General features: G+C 42.9%; 1 protein-coding gene across 2 annotated transcripts in view; it reads left to right on the top strand.

Annotated features, from left to right (window-relative positions):
• RANBP9 (RAN binding protein 9) overlaps positions 1–19551 on the top strand; it is a 365674-nt gene that overhangs the window by 318749 nt on the left and 27374 nt on the right. For both annotated transcript variants that reach the window (XM_053714757.1, XM_053714758.1), the window contains one exon: positions 2499–2650. In XM_053714757.1, coding sequence (XP_053570732.1) covers positions 2499–2650 — 152 coding nt within the window. The remainder of the gene's footprint in view (positions 1–2498; positions 2651–19551) is intronic.

The raw sequence follows: 19551 nt of genomic DNA, 5'->3' as shown, positions 1-19551 counted from the left end.
GGGAGATCTGAGCCATACCCATTAACATCTCTGGAGCCCTGGCGTGTGTGAGAGGAGGGAGGTCTGAGCCAAAAAGAGTTGGCGTGGAACAGGCTTAATAAAGCGGAGGACAAACCGCTTGTCCATAGGTAAAAATCCGCTACTGAGCAATAGTGAAAAACATACTTTATTCCAAAAAATAAATTTTTTTTATTTTTTGGAATAAAGTATGTTTTTCACGATAGCTCAGTAGTTGCTTTTTTCGCAACCATACCCATTAGCATCTCTGGAGCCCTCGCGCAGCATGTCTATCGTACCAGGAAGTTCATCGGCATCCTGGAACACTCAGTGCACCTAACGTCTTCTAAGTGCGCATAGTCACATGTTAGTACGTGTCACTCATGTTTAGCAGAGGGTGCGTGAACTGGTAGAAGAAGTGGTAACTTAGGAAGTTAGGAACTAAAATGGCGTTATTTACCGCAGTTCAGTCTATGGATGTAATGCACAGGGGAATCAAAGCTCAGAAGTAACAGTAGTCAAGTTTGTGTCTCATTATGACACACAAATGGGGCTACTGTTACTTCTGAGCTTTGATTTCCTGGCCTGTGCATTACATCCACACTGATAGATTGAACTGTGAGGGGGGTCCTTTGATCTTTTATGACGCACAAAATCACAAATCATCAAATGTGGGGTGGCTACTACTGTTACTAATGATGATGAATGAGCTTTCCCCTGTGCGTTACAGTCATCCATGCACTGATAGACTGAACTGTGAAGGACAGGTGCACCTCTTGCAGACATTCTGGGCATAACTATATTGATTTATTAATCTTTTTAATTGCAAAATGTAGAGATCAGCTGCACATTCTCCTTAGTTCTCTACAAGATACACAGGTATTACTCAAAGCTGTCACTTGTGAGGTCTTCTGAAGGCAGCATTGGATCATTGAGTCATTCTGGGTAAAATTAATAATTTTACCCAGAATGATCCAATGCTGCCTTCAGAAGACCTCACAAGTGACAGCTTTGAGTAATACCTGTGTATCTTGTAGAGAACTAAGGAGAATGTGCAGCTGATCTCTACATTTTGCAATTAAAAAGTTTAATAAAACAATAGTTATAACTTAGTTATGCCAGAAATGTCTTAGTCTGTAAGTAAATTGTCAATTGGACTAAATAAATAATTAAACAAGTAAACAGATGTCTTTATTTATTTATTGGCTTGTAGTTTTTAATTTCAGATTCATTAAATTCATTAATCTCTAATATTATAAATAAAATTGTAGAAAAAAAGTCAAAAAAATATTTCAAAACCATTTTTATTTTTTTTTAAATTCGGTTTTCGGCGAAGGGCATCCTGAATTTTCGGTTTCGGTCAAGAATTTTCATTTCGGTGCATCCCTAGTTTTCTACCTAAGGTGGTTTCGGATCATAACATCAATCAGGAGATTGTTATTCTTTCTTTCTGTTCTAATCCTTCCTCTCCGAAGGAATGTTTACTTCACAAGCTGGATGTAGTTTGCGCTTCAAAGTTTTATCTTCAGGCGACTAGAGATTTCAGACAATCCAATTCTTTGTTTGTGTTATATGATGGTAAGCGCAGGGGCCAGAAGGCTACTGCAACTTCACTCTCTTTTTGACTGAGAAGTGTTATACGTTTGGCCTATGAGAAGGCTGGTCAACAGCCTCCTGAGAGGATTAAGGCTCATTCCACTAGGGCGGTATCTTCTTCTTGGGCTTTTAAGAACAAAGCTTCTGTGGATCAGATTTGTAAGGCGGCTACCTGGTGTTCCTTACATACTTTTTCGAAATTCTACAAGTTTGATGTTTTGCTTCTGCGGAAGCTCCTTTTGGGAAAAAGGTGTTACAAGCATTGGTGCCTTCAGATTAGGGTCCGCCTTTTCCCTTTCCCTCCCATGTTCCATTCCGTGTCCTCTATAGCTTGTGTATTGGTTCCCAACAATGAAGTTGTGGACTCTCCCTGCCTTTGGAAAGAAAACAAATTTTATGCTTACCTGATAAATTCCTTTTTTTCCTGGCAGGGAGAGTCCACGACCCCTGTCCGCTTTTATATGCGGATCCCTATTTTTATCTTCTGGCACCTCTACCCCTAATGTTTCTTCTGCTTCTCCTCGTTCCCTCGGCCGAATGACATGGGGGAAGTGGGAGGGATATTTATAGCCTTTGGTTGGAGCGTCTTTGCCTCCTCCTGGTGGCCAGGTGTTGATATTCACAACAGAAAGGAATGAAGTTGTGGACTCTCCCTGCCAGGAAAGAAAGGAATTTATCTGGTAAGTATACATTTTGTTTTTTCATCACATTTATTATTATTTTTTTATTGTGATTGTAAGTTATTTACCACTAGAAACTTATGTTAGTTCAAACTGTTTTATGTTCTTTTAACCTTTAGTGCGAGCGCTAAATAGCGCACCACTTGTAATCTAGCTGTTAGACACTTCAGCTATATTCATTTGCATTGATCTTAGCTTTTTGCTGATTTATTTGTGTTCTTGCAGAGGTTGATTCCGCTCAGGTCAGGCGCCAACTGTGTGGGGGCAGCCAAGCAGCAATTGAGAGAATGATCTGTTTTGGGAGAGAATTGCAAGTCATGAGTGAAGAATTAAGAAGAGAAGGAGGAAAAAATGTAACTAACAAGAATATGCTGAAGGTAAAGTACCACTGATGTTGTCGTTTTTGGGTTTTTTTCATCATCAAGACAAATTGTCTCAAGAAATTCTGTGGGTATTATTTTAGGGATAAAGGTAATAGCTCTAGATTCCATACTTATATCTTGAAAACTTTAATCCTTCTCATTTGAAATGTTTTAAACCACAAAGGTCACAGTGTCAACTTGTCTCATATTACTAGGTACAATCAGCTAGTTATATTGCAATTCTCCATATATGACTACAATGAATATCTTAAAGAATTGACATTTTTACAGTGACTGGATTCATTTTGCTAGGATTTTATTGCTGTCATTATATTAGCAAATCCATTTGATTTCAGAATTAATGCAGTGCAGAGGATCCCTAGGATGGCTGAGCATCATACTATTGTTTTAAATACTGTTATCATATTAAATTTAGCAGCATCTTCTGATAATGGAGTCTGGGTCTGTATTTGTTATTATGTTGTAAGTGATAAAGATGCTCAACTTAAAACTCTAACCCTTCAGACCCCGTAGAGTGCTCAACAAAGTCATAATCTATTAAAGGGACATGATTCAGATAGAGCATGCAATTTCTCTTGTTAACTGTATCCAGTCCACGGATCATCCATTACTTGTGGGATATTCTCCTTCCCAACAGGAAGTTGCAAGAGGATCACCCACAGCAGAGCTGCTACATAGCTCCTCCCCTCACTGCCATACCCAGTCATTCTCTTGCAACTCTCAACAAAGATGGAGGTCGTAAGAGGACTGTGGTGTTTTATACTTAGTTTATTTCTTCAATCAAAAGTTTGTTATTTTTAAATGGTACCGGAGTGTACTGTTTATCTCAGGCAGTATTTAGAAGAAGAATCTGCCTGCGTTTTCTATGATCTTAGCAGAAGTAACTAAGATCCTTTGCTGTTCTCACATATTCTGAGGAGTGAGGTAACTTCAGAGGGGGAATAGCGTGCAGGTTTTCCTGCAATAAGGTATGTGCAGTTAAAATATTTTTCTAGGGATGGAATTTGCTAGAAAATGCTGCTGATACCGAAGAAATGTAAGTAAAGCCTTAAATGCAGTGATAGCGACTGGTATCAGGCTTATTAATAGAGATACATACTCTTATAAAAGTGTATTTTAAAACGTTTGCTGGCATGTTTAATCGTTTTTTATATATGTTTGGTGATAAAACTTATTGGGGCCTAGTTTTTTCCACATGGCTGGCTTGAATTTTGCCTAGAAACAGTTCCTTGAGGCTTTCCACTGAGGGAGGGGCCTATTTTAGCGCTTTTTTGCGCAGCAAAAATTACAGACACAGACATCCAGCTTCTTCCTGCATGATCCAGGACTTCTCTGAAGGGCCAAAAACTGCTTCAAAAGTCGTATTGAGGGAGGTAAAAAGCCACAGTAGAGCTGTGGCAGTTGTTGTGACTGTTTAAAAAACGTTTTTGTCATTTGTTATTCCGTTTTTGGTATTAAGGGGTTAATCATCCATTTGCAAGTGGGTGCAATGCTCTGCTAACTTGTTACATACACTGTAAAAATTTAGTTAGTGTAACTGACTTTTTTCACTGTTATTTCAAATTTGGACAAAATTTGTGTTTCTTAAAGGCGCAGTAACGTTTTTTATATTGCTTGTAAACTTGTTTTAAGTGTTTTCCAAGCTTGCTAGTCTCATTGCTAGTCTGTTTAAACATGTCTGATACAGAGGAACCTACTTGTTCATTATGTTTGAAAGCCATGGTGGAGCCCCATAGGAGAATGTGTACTAAATGTATTGATTTCACCTTAAACAGTAAAGATCAGTCTTTATCTATAAAAGAATTATCACCAGAGGGTTCTGTCGAGGGGGGAAGTTATGCCGACTAACTCTCCCCACGTGTCAGACCCTTCGCCTCCCACTCAGGGGACACACGCTAATATGGCGCCAATTACATCAGGGACGCCCATAGCGATTACATTGCAGGACATGGCTGCAATCATGAATAATACCCCGTCAGAGGTATTATCTAGATTGCCTGAATTAAGAGGCAAGCGCGATAGTTCTGGGGTTAGGAGAGATACAGAGCGCGCAAATGCTGTAAGAGACATGTCTGATAATGCGTCACAGTATGCAGAACATGAGGACGGAGAGCTTCAGTCTGTGGGTGACATCTCTGACTCAGGGAAACCTGATTCAGAGATTTCTAATTTTAAATTTAAGCTTGAGAACCTCCGTGTTTTTTTTTTTTTTTTTTTCCTTTGACTTGCGGCTGTCCACCGTTTTTTTTGGGCTGGCTCCATACATTTTTTTTTTCCCCTCCTACACTGAGTGGGTCCGCTTTCTACAGTTTCCACTTACCCGGCGGACGTGTTCAGTAGCAACACCTACTACCACATGTAACCTCCGTGTATTGCTTGGGGAGGTATTAGCTGCTCTGAATGACTGTAACACAGTTGTAATTCCAGAGAAATTGTGTAGGCTGGATAGATACTATGCGGTGCCGGTGTGTACTGACGTTTTTCCTATACCTAAAAGGCTTACAGAAATTATTATCAAGGAGTGGGATAGACCCGGTGTGCCCTTTTCCCCACCTCCTATATTTAGAAAAATGTTTCCAATAGACGCCACTACACGGGACTTATGGCAGACGGTCCCTAAGGTGGAGGAAGCAGTTTCTACTTTAGCAAAGCGTACCACTATCCCGGTTGAGGACAGTTGTGCTTTTTCAGATCCAATGGATAAAAAATTGGAGGGTTACCTTAAGAAAATGTTTATTCAACAAGGTTTTATTTTACAGCCCCTTGCATGCATTGCGCCTGTCACTGCTGCGGCGGCATTCTGGTTTGAGGCCCTGGAAGAGGCCATCCATACAGCTCCATTGGATAAAATTATTGACAAGCTTAGAACGCTTAAGCTAGCTAACTCATTTGTTTCTGATGCCATTGTTCATTTGACTAACTAATGGCTAAGAATTCCGGATTCGCCATCCAGGCGCGTAGGGCGCTATGGCTTAAATCCTGGTCAGCTGACGTGACTTCAAAGTCTAAGTTACTCAACATTCCTTTCAAGGGGCAGACCTTATTCGGGCCTGGCTTGAAGGAAATTATTGCTGACATTACTGGAGGCAAGGGTCATACCCTTCCTCAGGACAGGACCAAATCAAAGGCCAAACAGTCTAATTTTCGTGCCTTTCGAAATTTCAAGGCAGGAGCAGCATCAACTTCCTCTGCTTCAAAACAAGAGGGAACTGTTGCTCATTCCAGACATGCCTGGAAACCTAACCAGTCCTGGAACAAGGGCAAGCAGGCCAGAAAGCCTGCTGCTGCCCCCAAGACAGCATGAAGGAACGGCCCCCTATCCGGAAACGGATCTAGTGGGGGGCAGACTTTCTCTCTTCGCCCAGGCGTGGGCAAGAGATGTTCAGGATCCCTGGGCGTTGGAGATCATATCTCAGGGATATCTTCTGGACTTCAAAGCTTCTCCTCCACAAGGGAGATTTCATCTTTCAAGGTTATCAGCAAACCAGATAAAGAAAGAGGCATTCCTAAGCTGTGTGCAAGACCTCCTAGTAATGGGAGTGATCCATCCAGTTCCGCGGACGGAACAGGGACAGGGGTTTCTCCAACATAGGTGTGTCCGGTCCACGGCGTCATCCTTACTTGTGGGATATTCTCTTCCCCAACAGGAAATGGCAAAGAGCCCAGCAAAGCTGGTCACATGATCCCTCCTAGGCTCCGCCTACCCCAGTCATTCTCTTTGCCGTTGTACAGGCAACATCTCCACGGAGATGGCTTAGAGTTTTTTAGTGTTTAACTGTAGTTTTTATTATTCAATCAAGAGTTTGTTATTTTAAAATAGTGCTGGTATGTACTATTTACTCAGAAACAGAAAAGAGATGAAGATTTCTGTTTGTATGAGGAAAATGATTTTAGCACCGTAACTAAAATCCATGGCTGTTCCACACAGGACTGTTGAGAGCAATTAACTTCAGTTGGGGGAACAGTGTGCAGTCTCTTGCTGCTTGAGGTATGACACATTCTAACAAGACGATGTAATGCTGGAAGCTGTCATTTTTCCCTATGGGATCCGGTAAGCCATGTTTATTACGATGGTAAATAAGGGCTTCATAAGGGCTTATTAAGATTGTAGACTTTTCTGGGCTAAATCGATTCATTTTTACAAACATATTTAGCCTTGAGGAATCATTTTATCTGGGTATATTGATATTATAATATCGGCAGGCACTGTATTAGACACCTTATTTCTCTGGGGCTTTCCCAAAGCATAAGCAGAGCCTCATTTTCGCGCCGGTGTGACGCACTTATTTTTGAGAGGCATGGCATGCAGTCGCATGTGAGAGGAGCTCTGATACTTAGAAAAGGCTTTCTGAAGGCGTCATTTGGTATCGTATTCCCCTTTGGGTTTGGTTGGGTCTCAGCAAAGCAGATACCAGGGACTGTAAAGGGGTTAAAGTGTTAAAACGGCTCCGGTTCCGTTATTTTAAGGGTTAAAGCTTCCAAATTTGGTGTGCAATACTTTTAAGGCTTTAAGACACTGTGGTGAAAATTTGGTGAATTTTGTACAATTCCTTCATGTTTTTTCGCAATTGCAGTAATAAAGTGTGTTCAGTTTAAAATTTAAAGTGACAGTAACGGTTTTATTTTAAAACGTTTTTTGTACTTTATTATCAAGTTTATGCCTGTTTAACATGTCTGAACTACCAGATAGACTGTGTTCTGAATGTGGGGAAGCCAGAATTCCTGTTCATTTAAATAAATGTGATTTATGTGATAATGACAATGATGCCCAAGATGATTCCTCAAGTGAGGGGAGTAAGCATGGTACTGCATCATTCCCTCCTTCGTCTACACGAGTCTTGCCCACTCAGGAGGCCCCTAGTACATCTAGCGCGCCAATACTCCTTACTATGCAACAATTAACGGCTGTAATGGATAATTCTGTCAAAAACATTTTAGCCAAAATGAACCCTTGTCAGCGTAAGCGTGGCTGCTCTGTTTTAGTTACTGAAGAGCATGACGACGCTGATATTAATATCTCTGAAGGGCCCCTAACACAATCTGAGGGGGCCAGGGAGGTTTTGTCTGAGGGAGAAATTACTGATTCAGGGAACATTTCTCAACAGGCTGAACCTGATGTAATTGCATTTAAATTTAAGTTGGAACATCTCCGCATTCTGCTTAAGGAGGTATTATCCACTCTGGATGATTGTGAAAAGTTGGTCATCCCAGAGAAACTATGTAAAATGGACAAGTTCCTAGAGGTGCCGGAGCTCCCAGAAGCTTTTCCTATACCCAAGCGGGTGGCGGACATTGTTAATAAAGAATGGGAAAGGCCCGGTATTCCTTTCGTCCCTCCCCCCATATTTAAAAAATTGTTTCCTATGGTCGACCCCAGAAAGGACTTATGGCAGACAGTCCCCAAGGTCGAGGGAGCGGTTTCTACTTTAAACAAACGCACCACTATACCCATAGAGGATAGTTGTGCTTTCAAAGATCCTATGGATAAAAAATTAGAAGGTTTGCTTAAAAAGATGTTTGTTCAGCAGGGTTACCTTCTACAACCAATCTCATGCATTGTCCCTGTCACTACAGCCGCATGTTTCTGGTTTGATGAGCTGATAAAGGCGCTCGATAGTGATTCTCCTCCTTATGAGGAGATTATGGACAGAATCAATGCTCTCAAATTGGCTAATTCTTTCACCCTAGACGCCACTTTGCAATTGGCTAGGTTAGCGGCTAAGAATTCTGGGTTTGCTATTGTGGCGCGCAGAGCGCTTTGGTTGAAATCTTGGTCGGCTGATGCGTCTTCCAAGAACAAGCTACTAAACATTCCTTTCAAGGGGAAAACGCTGTTTGGCCCTGACTTGAAAGAGATTATCTCGGATATCACTGGGGGTAAGGGCCACGCCCTTCCTCAGGATCGGCCCTTCAAGGCGAAAAATAGACCTAATTTTCGTCCCTTTCGTAAAAACGGACCAGCCCAAAGTTCTACGTCCTCTAAGCAAGAGGGTAATACTTCTCAAGCCAAGCCAGCTTGGAGACCAATGCAAGGCTGGAACAAGGGAAAGCAGGCCAAGAAGCCTGCCACTGCTACCAAGACAGCATGAAATATTGGCCCCCGATCCGGGACCGGATCTGGTGGGGGGCAGACTCTCTCTCTTCGCTCAGGCTTGGGCAAGAGATGTTCTGGATCCTTGGGCGCTAGAAATAGTCTCCCAGGGTTATCTCCTGGAATTCAAGGGACTTCCCCCAAGGGGGAGGTTCCACAGGTCTCAGTTGTCTTCAGACCACATAAAAAGACAGGCGTTCTTACATTGTGTAGAAGACCTGTTAAAAATGGGAGTGATTCATCCTGTTCCAATAAGAGAACAAGGGATGGGGTTCTACTCCAATCTGTTCATAGTTCCCAAAAAAGAGGGAACGTTCAGACCAATCTTAGATCTCAAGATCTTAAACAAGTTTCTCAAGGTTCCATCTTTCAAGATGGAAACCATTCGAACTATTCTTCCTTCCATCCAGGAGGGTCAATTCATGACCACGGTGGATTTAAAGGATGCGTATCTACATATTCCTATCCACAAGGAACATCATCGGTTCCTAAGGTTTGCATTCCTGGACAAACATTACCAGTTCGTGGCGCTTCCTTTCGGATTAGCCACTGCTCCAAGGATTTTCACAAAGGTACTAGGGTCCCTTCTAGCGGTGCTAAGACCAAGGGGCATTGCAGTAGTACCTTACCTGGACGACATTCTGATTCAAGCGTCGTCCCTTCCTCAAGCAAAGGCTCACACGGACATTGTCCTGGCCTTTCTCAGATCTCACGGCTGGAAAGTGAACGTGGAAAAGAGTTCTCTATCCCCGTCAACAAGGGTTCCCTTCTTGGGAACAATTATAGACTCCTTAGAAATGAGGATCTTTCTAACAGAGGCCAGAAAAACAAAACTTCTAGACTCTTGTCGGATACTTCATTCCGTTCCTCTTCCTTCCATAGCTCAGTGCATGGAAGTGATCGGGTTGATGGTAGCGGCGATGGACATAGTTCCTTTTGCGCGCATTCATCTAAGACCATTACAACTGTGCATGCTCAGTCAGTGGAATGGGGACTATACAGACTTGTCTCCGAAGATACAAGTAAATCAGAGGACCAGAGACTCACTCCGTTGGTGGCTGTCCCTGGACAATCTGTCTCAAGGGATGACGTTCCGCAGACCAGAGTGGGTCATTGTCACGACCGACGCCAGTCTGATGGGCTGGGGCGCGGTCTGGGGATCCCTGAAAGCTCAGGGTCTTTGGTCTCGGGAAGAATCTCTTCTACCGATAAATATTCTGGAACTGAGAGCGATATTCAATGCTCTCAAGGCCTGGCCTCGGCTAGCGAGGACCAAGTTCATACGGTTTCAATCAGACAACATGACAACTGTTGCGTACATCAACCATCAGGGGGGAACAAGGAGTTCCCTAGCGATGGAAGAAGTGACCAAAATCATTCTATGGGCGGAGTCTCACTCCTGCCACCTGTCTGCTATCCACATCCCAGGAGTGGAAAATTGGGAAGCGGATTTTCTGAGTCGTCAGACATTGCATCCGGGGGAGTGGGAACTCCATCCGGAAATCTTTGCCCAAGTCACTCACCTGTGGGGCATTCCAGACATGGATCTGATGGCCTCTCGTCAGAACTTCAAAGTTCCTTGCTACGGGGCCAGATCCAGGGATCCCAAGGCGGCTCTAGTGGATGCACTAGTAGCACCTTGGACCTTCAAACTAGCTTATGTGTTCCCGCCATTTCCTCTCATCCCCAGGCTGGTAGCCAGGATCAATCAGGAGAGGGCGTCGGTGATCTTGATAGCTCCTGCGTGGCCACGCAGGACTTGGTATGCAGATCTGGTGAATATGTCATCGGCTCCACCTTGGAAGCTACCTTTGAGACGAGACCTTCTTGTTCAGGGTCCGTTCGAACATCCGAATCTGGTTTCACTCCAGCTGACTGCTTGGAGATTGAACGCTTGATTTTATCGAAGCGAGGATTCTCAGATTCTGTTATCGATACTCTTGTTCAGGCCAGAAAGCCTGTAACTAGAAAGATTTACCACAAAATTTGGAAAAAATATATCTGTTGGTGTGAATCTAAAGGATTCCCTTGGGACAAGGTTAAGATTCCTAGGATTCTATCCTTCCTTCAAGAAGGATTGGAAAAAGGATTATCTGCAAGTTCCCTGAAGGGACAGATTTCTGCCTTGTCGGTATTACTTCACAAAAAGCTGGCAGCTGTGCCAGATGTTCAAGCCTTTGTTCAGGCTCTGGTTAGAATCAAGCCTGTTTACAAACCTTTGACTCCTCCTTGGAGTCTCAATTTAGTTCTTTCAGTTCTTCAGGGGGTTCCGTTTGAACCCTTACATTCCGTTGATATTAAGTTATTATCTTGGAAAGTTTTGTTTTTAGTTGCGATTTCTTCTGCTAGAAGAGTCTCAGAATTATCTGCTCTGCAGTGTTCTCCTCCTTATCTGGTGTTCCATGCAGATAAGGTGGTTTTACGTACTAAACCTGGTTTTCTTCCAAAAGTTGTTTCTAACAAAAACATTAACCAGGAGATTATCGTACCTTCTCTGTGTCCGAAACCAGTTTCAAAGAAGGAACGTTTGTTGCACAATTTGGATGTTGTTCGCGCTCTAAAATTCTATTTAGATGCTACAAAGGATTTTAGACAAACATCTTCCTTGTTTGTTGTTTATTCAGGTAAAAGGAGAGGTCAAAAAGCAACTTCTACCTCTCTCTCTTTTTGGATTAAAAGCATCATCAGATTGGCTTACGAGACTGCCGGACGGCAGCCTCCCGAAAGAATCACAGCTCATTCCACTAGGGCTGTGGCTTCCACATGGGCCTTCAAGAACGAGGCTTCTGTTGATCAGATATGTAGGGCAGCGACTTGGTCTTCACTGCACACTTTTACCAAATTTTACAAGTTTGATACTTTTGCTTCTTCTGAGGCTATTTTTGGGAGAGAGGTTTTGCAAGCCGTGGTGCCTTCCATTTAGGTGACCTGATTTGCTCCCTCCCTTCATCCGTGTCCTAAAGCTTTGGTATTGGTTCCCACAAGTAAGGATGACGCCGTGGACCGGACACACCTATGTTGGAGAAAACAGAATTTATGTTTACCTGATAAATTTCTTTCTCCAACGGTGTGTCCGGCCCACGGCCCGCCCTGGTTTTTTAATCAGGTCTGATAATTTATTTTCTTTAACTACAGTCACCACGGTACCATATGGTTTCTCCTATGCAAATATTCCTCCTTAACGTCGGTCGAATGACTGGGGTAGGCGGAGCCTAGGAGGGATCATGTGACCAGCTTTGCTGGGCTCTTTGCCATTTCCTGTTGGGGAAGAGAATATCCCACAAGTAAGGATGACGCCGTGGACCGGACACACCGTTGGAGAAAGAAATTTATCAGGTAAACATAAATTCTGTTTTTATTCAAATCTGTTTGTGGTTCCCAAGAAAGAGGGAACCTTCAGACCAATCTTGGATCTAAAGATCTTAAACAAATTCCTCAGAGTTCCATCATTCAAAATGGAAACTATTCGGACCATCCTACCCATGATCCAAGAGGGTCAGTACATGACCACAGTGGACTTAAAGGATGCCTACCTTCACATACCGATTCACAAAGATCATCATTGGTTCCTAAGGTTTGCCTTTCTAGACAGGCATTACCAATTTGTAGCTCTTCCCTTTGGGTTGGCCACAGCCCCGAGAATTTTTACAAAGGTTCTGGGCTCACTTCTGGCAGTTCTAAGACTGCGAGGCATAGCGGTGGCTCTGTATCTAGACGACATCCTGATACAGGCGTCAAGCTTTCAAATTGCCAAGTCTCATACAGAGATAGTTCTGGCATTTCTGAGGTCACATGGGTGGAAAGTGAACGTGGAAAAGAGTTCTCTATCCCCACTCACAAGAGTCTCCTTCCTAGGGACTCTTATAGATTCTGTAGAGATGAAAATTTAGCTGACGGAGTCCAGGTTATCAAAACGTCTAAATGCTTGCCGTGTCCTTCATTCCATTCCACGGCCGTCAGTGGCTCAGTGCATCGAAGTAATCGTCTTAATGGTAGCGGCAATGGACATAGTGCCATTTGCGCGCCTGCATCTCAGACCGCTGCAATTATGCATGCTAAGTCAGTGGAATGGGGATTACTCAGATTTGTCCCCTCTACTAAATCTGGATCAAGAGACCAGAGATTCTCTTCTCTGGTGGCTATCTCGGGTCCATCTGTCCAAGGGTATGACCTTTCGCAGGCCAGATTGGACAATTGTAACAACAGATGCCAGCCTTCTAGGTTGGTGACGCAGTCTGGAACTCCCTGAAGGCTCAGGGATCGTGGACTCAGGAGGAGAAACTACTCCCAATAAATATTCTGGAGTTAAGAGCAATATTCAATGCTCTTCTAGCTTGGCCTCAGTTAGCAACCCTGAGGTTCATCAGATTTCAGTCGGACAACATCACGACTGTGGCTTACATCAACCATCAAGGGGGAACCAGGAGTTCCCTAGCGATGTTAGAAGTCTCAAAGATAATTCGCTGGGCAGAGTCTCACTCTTGCCACCTGTCAGCGATCCACATCCCAGGCGTAGAGAACTGGGAGGCAGATTTTCTAAGTCGTCACACTTTTCATCCGGGGGAGTGGGAACTCCATCCGGAGGTGTTTGCTCAACTGATCCATCGTTGGGGCAAACCAGAACTGGATCTCATGGCGTCTCGCCAGAACGCCAAGCTTCCTTGTGACGGATCCAGGTCCAGGGACCCGGGAGCGACGCTGATAGATGCTCTAGCAGCTCCTTGGTTCTTCAACCTGGCTTATGTGTTTCCACCGTTTCCTCTGCTCCCTCGACTGATTGCCAAAATCAAGCAGGAGAGAGCATCGGTGATTCTGATAGCGCCTGCGTGGCCATGCAGGACCTGGTATGCAGACCTAGTGGACATGTCATCCTTTCCACCATGGACTCTGCCAATGAGGCAGGACCTTCTAATACAAGGTCCTTTCAATCATCCAAATCTACTTTCTCTGAGACTGACTGCATGGAGATTGAACGCTTGATTCTATCAAGGCGTGGCTTCTCCGAGTCAGTCATTGATACCTTAATACAGGCATGAAAGCCTGTCACCAGGAAATCTACCATAAGATATGGCGTAAATATCTTTATTGGTGTGAATCCAAGAATTACTCATGGAGTAAGGTTAGGATTCCTTGGATATTGTCTTTTCTCCAAGAGGGTTTGAACAAAGGATTATCAGCTAGTTCTTTAAAAGGACAGATTTCTGCTCTGTCTATTCTTTTGCACAAGTGTCTGGCAGAAGTTCCAGACGTCCAGGCATTTTGTCAGGCTTTGGTTAGAATTAAGCCTGTGTTTAAAACTGTTGCTCCCCTGTGGAGCTTAAACTTGGTTCTTAAAGTTCTTCAAGGAGTTCCGTTTGAACCCCTTCATTCCATTGATATTAAACTTTTATCTTGGAAAGTTCAGTTTTTGATGGCTATTTCCTCGGCTCGAAGTGTCTCTGAGCTATCTGCCTTACAATGTGATTCTCCTTATCTGATTTTTCATGCAGATAAGGTAGTTCTGCGTACCAAACCTGGGTTTTTACCTAAGGTGGTTTCTAACAAGAATATCAATCAAGAGATTGTTGTTCCATCATTGTGTCCTAATCCTTCTTCAAAGAAGGAACGTCTTTTACATAATCTGGACGTCTGTGCCTTGAAGTTTTACTTACAAGCTACTAAAGATTTTCGTCAAACATCTTCCCTGTTTGTCGTTTACTCTGGACAGAGGAGAGGTCAAAAAGCTTCGGCAACCTCTCTTTCCTTTTGTCTTCGGAGCATAATTCGCCTAGCCTATGAGACTGCTGGACAGCAGCCCCCTGAAAGAATTACAGCTCATTCTACTAGAGCTGTGGCTTCCACCTGGGCCTTTAAGAATGAGGCCTCTGTTGAACAGATTTGCAAGGCTGCGACTTGGTCTTCGCTTCACACCTTTTCAAAATTTTACAAATTTGATACTTTTGCTTCTTCGGAGGCTGTTTTTGGGAGAAAGGTTCTTCAGGCAGTGGTTCCTTCCGTTTAATCCTGCCTTGTCCCTCCCATCATCCGTGTACTTTAGCTTTGGTATTGGTATCCCACAAGTAATGGATGATCCGTGGACTGGATACACTTAACAAGAGAAAACTTAATTTATGCTTACCTGATAATTTATTTCTCTTGTAGTGTATCCAGTCCACGGCCCGCCCTGACCTTTTAAGGCAGGTCTAAATTTTAATTAAACTACAGTCACCACTGCACCCTATGGTTTCTCCTTTCTCGTCTTGTTTCGGTCGAATAACTGGATATGGCAGTGAGGGGAGGAGCTATGTAGCAGCTCTGCTGTGGGTGATCCTCTTGCAACTTCCTGTTGGGAAGGAGAATATCCCACAAGTAATGGATGATCCGTGGACTGGATACACTACAAGAGAAATAAATTTATCAGGTAAGCATAAATTATGTTTTTATACAACGTTTCTTCTATTTTCACATTTTCTCTGTTCTTTTAGTATCTTTTGTTGAAAAGCGGGGACTTAAGCTCAGCACCGTGCACCTGTCTAGAGCACTATATGGCAGCAGTTTTGCAAGAATGTTATCCATTTGCAAGAGCACTAGATGGCAGCACTATTTCTTTCCAAAGGCAGGGAGAGTCCACAACTTTATTCCTTACTGTTGGGAAATACAATACCTGGCCTCCAGGAGGAGGCAAAGACACCCCAGCCAAAGGCTCAAATATCCCTCCCACTTCCCTCATCCCCCCAGTCATTCTTTGCCTTTCGTCACTAGAGGAGGATGACAGAGAAGTATCAGAAGATTCGGATAGTCCTTTAATGGGTATTTTCCCTTCAAGAGAGGACTGGAGTTTTAAGTAATCATATTAATCTCTCAGTGAGAGTATTGATGAACGTTAGAGTCTGGAGATGCAGGGAAAGTTTTTCTGCGAAGCGATCCAGACTATCTATCCAACAGCTCCTGGGCAATCAGTGTTAACGAGTTACACTGCATGCCTTTCCACACTCATGTCCCTGTCAGAACACAGAGGCAAGGCTGTCACACTTAAGAGGCTGCATCTGTTCTACAGCATAGATCCTAGAGGGTAAGTCCGCTTTATTTACGATTTAGCAGGGACTCCTATTATTAGGGTCACAGTGTGACTCCTCATAACCTCAATAGGATCAGGGGTTAATATCTCATTTCATTTTGAGATTATTTTGGAACAGTTTGGCTAATATATGTACTGCTTTGTTCTCTAAGGAACATTTGTGAAGGTTTGGGCTCAAATAGACTGCGTACTTTTGGCAATGGAACAAACAGGTTTCACTTTCATTATTGTGAGTTGTACAGTTCTTAATAGCTTTGCACGCTTTTCTCATAGCAAGGGAGGTCCCTTCTTGTGCACCATGTAATCGGGTGTGGCTATATTAATTTTTCTTACGATTCTGCTGGAACTCTGGCAATCCTAAGGAGAGTGTTTTCTATAACTTGTCTCAGTCTAGCAAGTGGTGAGTGCCCCAGCCATTGGTGTTATAAAGGTGCCTCTTTTTATTAATAAACCGTTCTTGTTTGGAACTGTTTTCTTACTGTGGGATTGCATCTCCAGCAATGGAGGACTCTGATAATACGTTAGAAGGTTCTTCACCTTCTATATTAAATAATAATATCTGTTTATATTGTGAGGAGGCGGTGGTTTGTCCACCTGCTCAATTTTGTTCCAATTGCCTGGGTACCGTTCTAAAGTCTTAGAAGGGAGCTAAATCTGCTAACCCCCCTAATATAATTAGTCCCTCTGAGCCGTCAACCTCTCAGGACTCTGTGGTCCGGGAGATGCCTACCCTATCCCCTCAAACCGCTTCACATGCAGTTCCCCGTGGCACGCCTATTACACTGGCTGGAGGGGGCTTTTTCCCTGCGGACTTTACCACCCAGTTGCAATCTGCTGTGTCTGCGGCCCTGAGTGCCTTACCAATCTCTGGGAAATGAAAGAGAAAGGATAAACATAGTTCTACTGAATTAGATGCAGCTAATTTCCATGCTGATTTAGCCAGTATGTCTCAACTGTCTGAGGATGAGCTAACCTCTGTAGCATCAGAGGGTGAACTCTCTAAATCGGATACTTCTTTTACTAAACCCCCTCCTTCCGATTTAAGATTGAACATCTAGATTCTCTGAGGCTGACTGCGTGGAGATTGAAGCTTAGTCTTAGCCAAGAAAGGATTCTCTGATAGTGTCATAGACACTTTGATTCAAGCTCGTAAGTCTGTTACTCGGCTCATCTACCATAAGGTGTGGTGGATTTACCTGCACTGGTGTGAGGAATGTGGTTTTTCTTGGCATAAGGTTAAGGTTGCCAGAATTTGATCTTTTCTCCAAGATGGATTAGAGAAGGGTCTATCTGCCAGCTCTCTGAAGGGACAGAGATCGGCCCTGTCGGTATTGCTGCACAAGAGATTAGCTGAGCTTCCGGATGTGCAGTCCTTTAAGGCTCTGACTAGGATCAGACCTGTGTTTAGACCGGTGTAGCTCCGCCTTGGAGTCTCAATCTTGTTTTTCATGTTTTGCAGCAGGCTCCGTTTGAGCCCATGCATACTGTTGACATTAAACTGTTATCTTGGAAAGTTTTGTTTGTATTAGTCATTGCCTCTGATAAGAGTGTCTGAGATTTCGGCTTTACAGTGTGACCCACCTTACCTTGTTTTTCATGCCGATAAGGCGGTTTTAAATTCTAGGTTAGGTTTCTTTCCTAAGGTGCTTCACAATCTGGATGTGGTTCGTGCTTGAAATTTTACCTTCAGGCTACTAAAGAATTCAGACAATCTTCATCTTTGTCGTTTATGCGGGTAGACGTAGGGGGCAGAAGGCCACTACGTCTTCCTTGTCTTTCTGGTTGAGGAGTGTCATCCGCTTTGCTTATGAGAAAGTGGGACAGTAGCCTCCTGAGAGGATTATGGCTCATTCCACTAGAGCAGTTGCTTCTTCCTGGACTTTTAAGAACGAAGCCTCTCTGGATCAGATTTGTAAGGCGGCTACCTTTACATACTTTTTCTAAATTTTACAAATTTGATGTGTTTGCTTCAGCCGAAGCAACTTTTGGGAGAGAGGTTTTGCAAGCAGTGGTGCCCTCAGATTAGGGTCTGCCTCTTTCTTGTCGCTACCCGTAATTCCTTAAGTGTCCTCTGGAGCTTGGGTATTGTTTCCCAAACAGTAAAACATGGACTCTCCGTGCCTTTGGAAAGAAAACAAAATGTATGCTTACCAGATAAATTCCTTTCTTTCCTGGCAGGGAGAGTCCACGACTCTGCCCATAAGAATATTTTGTGCGGCTCCCTTTTTGTTTTTCTTCTGGCACCTTTATACCCTGATGTTTCTCTTATTTTTCCTCGTTCCGTCGGCCGAATGATGGGGGAAGTGGGAGGGATATTTGAGCCTTTGGCTGGGGTGTCTTTGCCTCCTCCTGGTGGCCAGGTATTGTATTTCCCAACAGTAAGGAATGAAGTTGTGGACTCTCCCTGCCAGGAAAGAAATTAATTTATCTGGTAAGCATACATTTTGTTTTCCTGCCATGTAGTGCTCCAGACACCTACCTAGATATCTCTTCATAGAAACATAGAATGTGACAGTAGATAAGAGCCAAAAGGCCCCTCAAGTCTACCCATATTACATGTTATTTTTTTCTTAGGATGGCCTTATGCATGTCCAAGGCATTTTTTTAAATTCATTTACAGTCCCTGTGTTTACCACCTCTATTGGAAGTTTATTCCATGTATCCACCACCCTTCCTGTAAAAAAACTTAAAGGGACACTGAACCCACATTTTTTCTTTCATGGTTCAGATAGAGCATGACATTTTAAGCAACTTTCTAATTTACTCCTATTATCAAATTTTCTTCATTCTCTTTGTATCTTTATTTGAAATGCAAGAATGTAAGTTTAGATGCCGGCCCATTTTTGGTGAACAACCTGGGTTGTTCTTGCTGATTGGTGGATAAATGTTTATTTGAAATGCAAGAATGTAAGTTTAGATGCCGGCCCATTTTTGGTGAACAACCTGGGTTGTTCTTGCTGATTGGTGGATAAATTCATCCACCAATAAAAAAAAGTGCTGTCCTGAGGGCTGAACCAAAAAAAAGCTTAGATGCCTTCTTTTTCAAATAAAGATAGCAAGAGAACAAAGATAAAAAATATAATGAGAGTAAATTAAAAAGTTGCTTAAAATTGCATGCTCTATCTGAATCATGAAAGAAAAAAATTGAGTGTCCCTTTAAACAGACATGAAACCCATGATTCAGAAAGAGCATGTAATTTTAAACAGCTTTCCATTTTATTTCTATTATTTAATTTGCTTTCTTCTCTTGTTATCCTTTGCTGAAAGGTTAATGGTTCTAGCTGCTGATTGGTGGATGCATATATACAGATTGTCATTGGCTCACCCATGTGTTCCCTTAGAAACCAATAGTGCATTGCTGCTCCTTCAACAAATGATACCAAGAGAATTAAGCAAATTTGATAATAGAAGTAAACTGGAAAGTTGTTTAAAATTGTATGTTCTACCTAAATCATGAAATAAAAGTTTTGGGTTTCATGCCCCTTTAAGATTGTGAGCCCTTGTTTTTAGTAAGTCCCTTGTCCAAATATTACTTTATTTGTAATTGTGCCAACAGATACTGCAGTACTATACAAAGGGCACAATAAGTAAAGACATGACAGGCGAATTAGGTGGGAGCAGTCAACACACAATACCTTGGGAACAAAGCACATTTGATCATAAAAGTAAATTTGAAGCTTTTTTAAATTGTATGCTCGGTCTGAATCACTAAAGAAAATGTTTGGGTTTCATATCTCTATATCTGAG

Source organism: Bombina bombina, chromosome 5 (assembly GCF_027579735.1).
Source record: "Bombina bombina isolate aBomBom1 chromosome 5, aBomBom1.pri, whole genome shotgun sequence".
NCBI lineage: Eukaryota > Metazoa > Chordata > Amphibia > Anura > Bombinatoridae > Bombina > Bombina bombina.
Note: the sequence above shows the minus strand (reverse complement) of the source record. Positions and strands in the feature narration are given on the sequence as shown.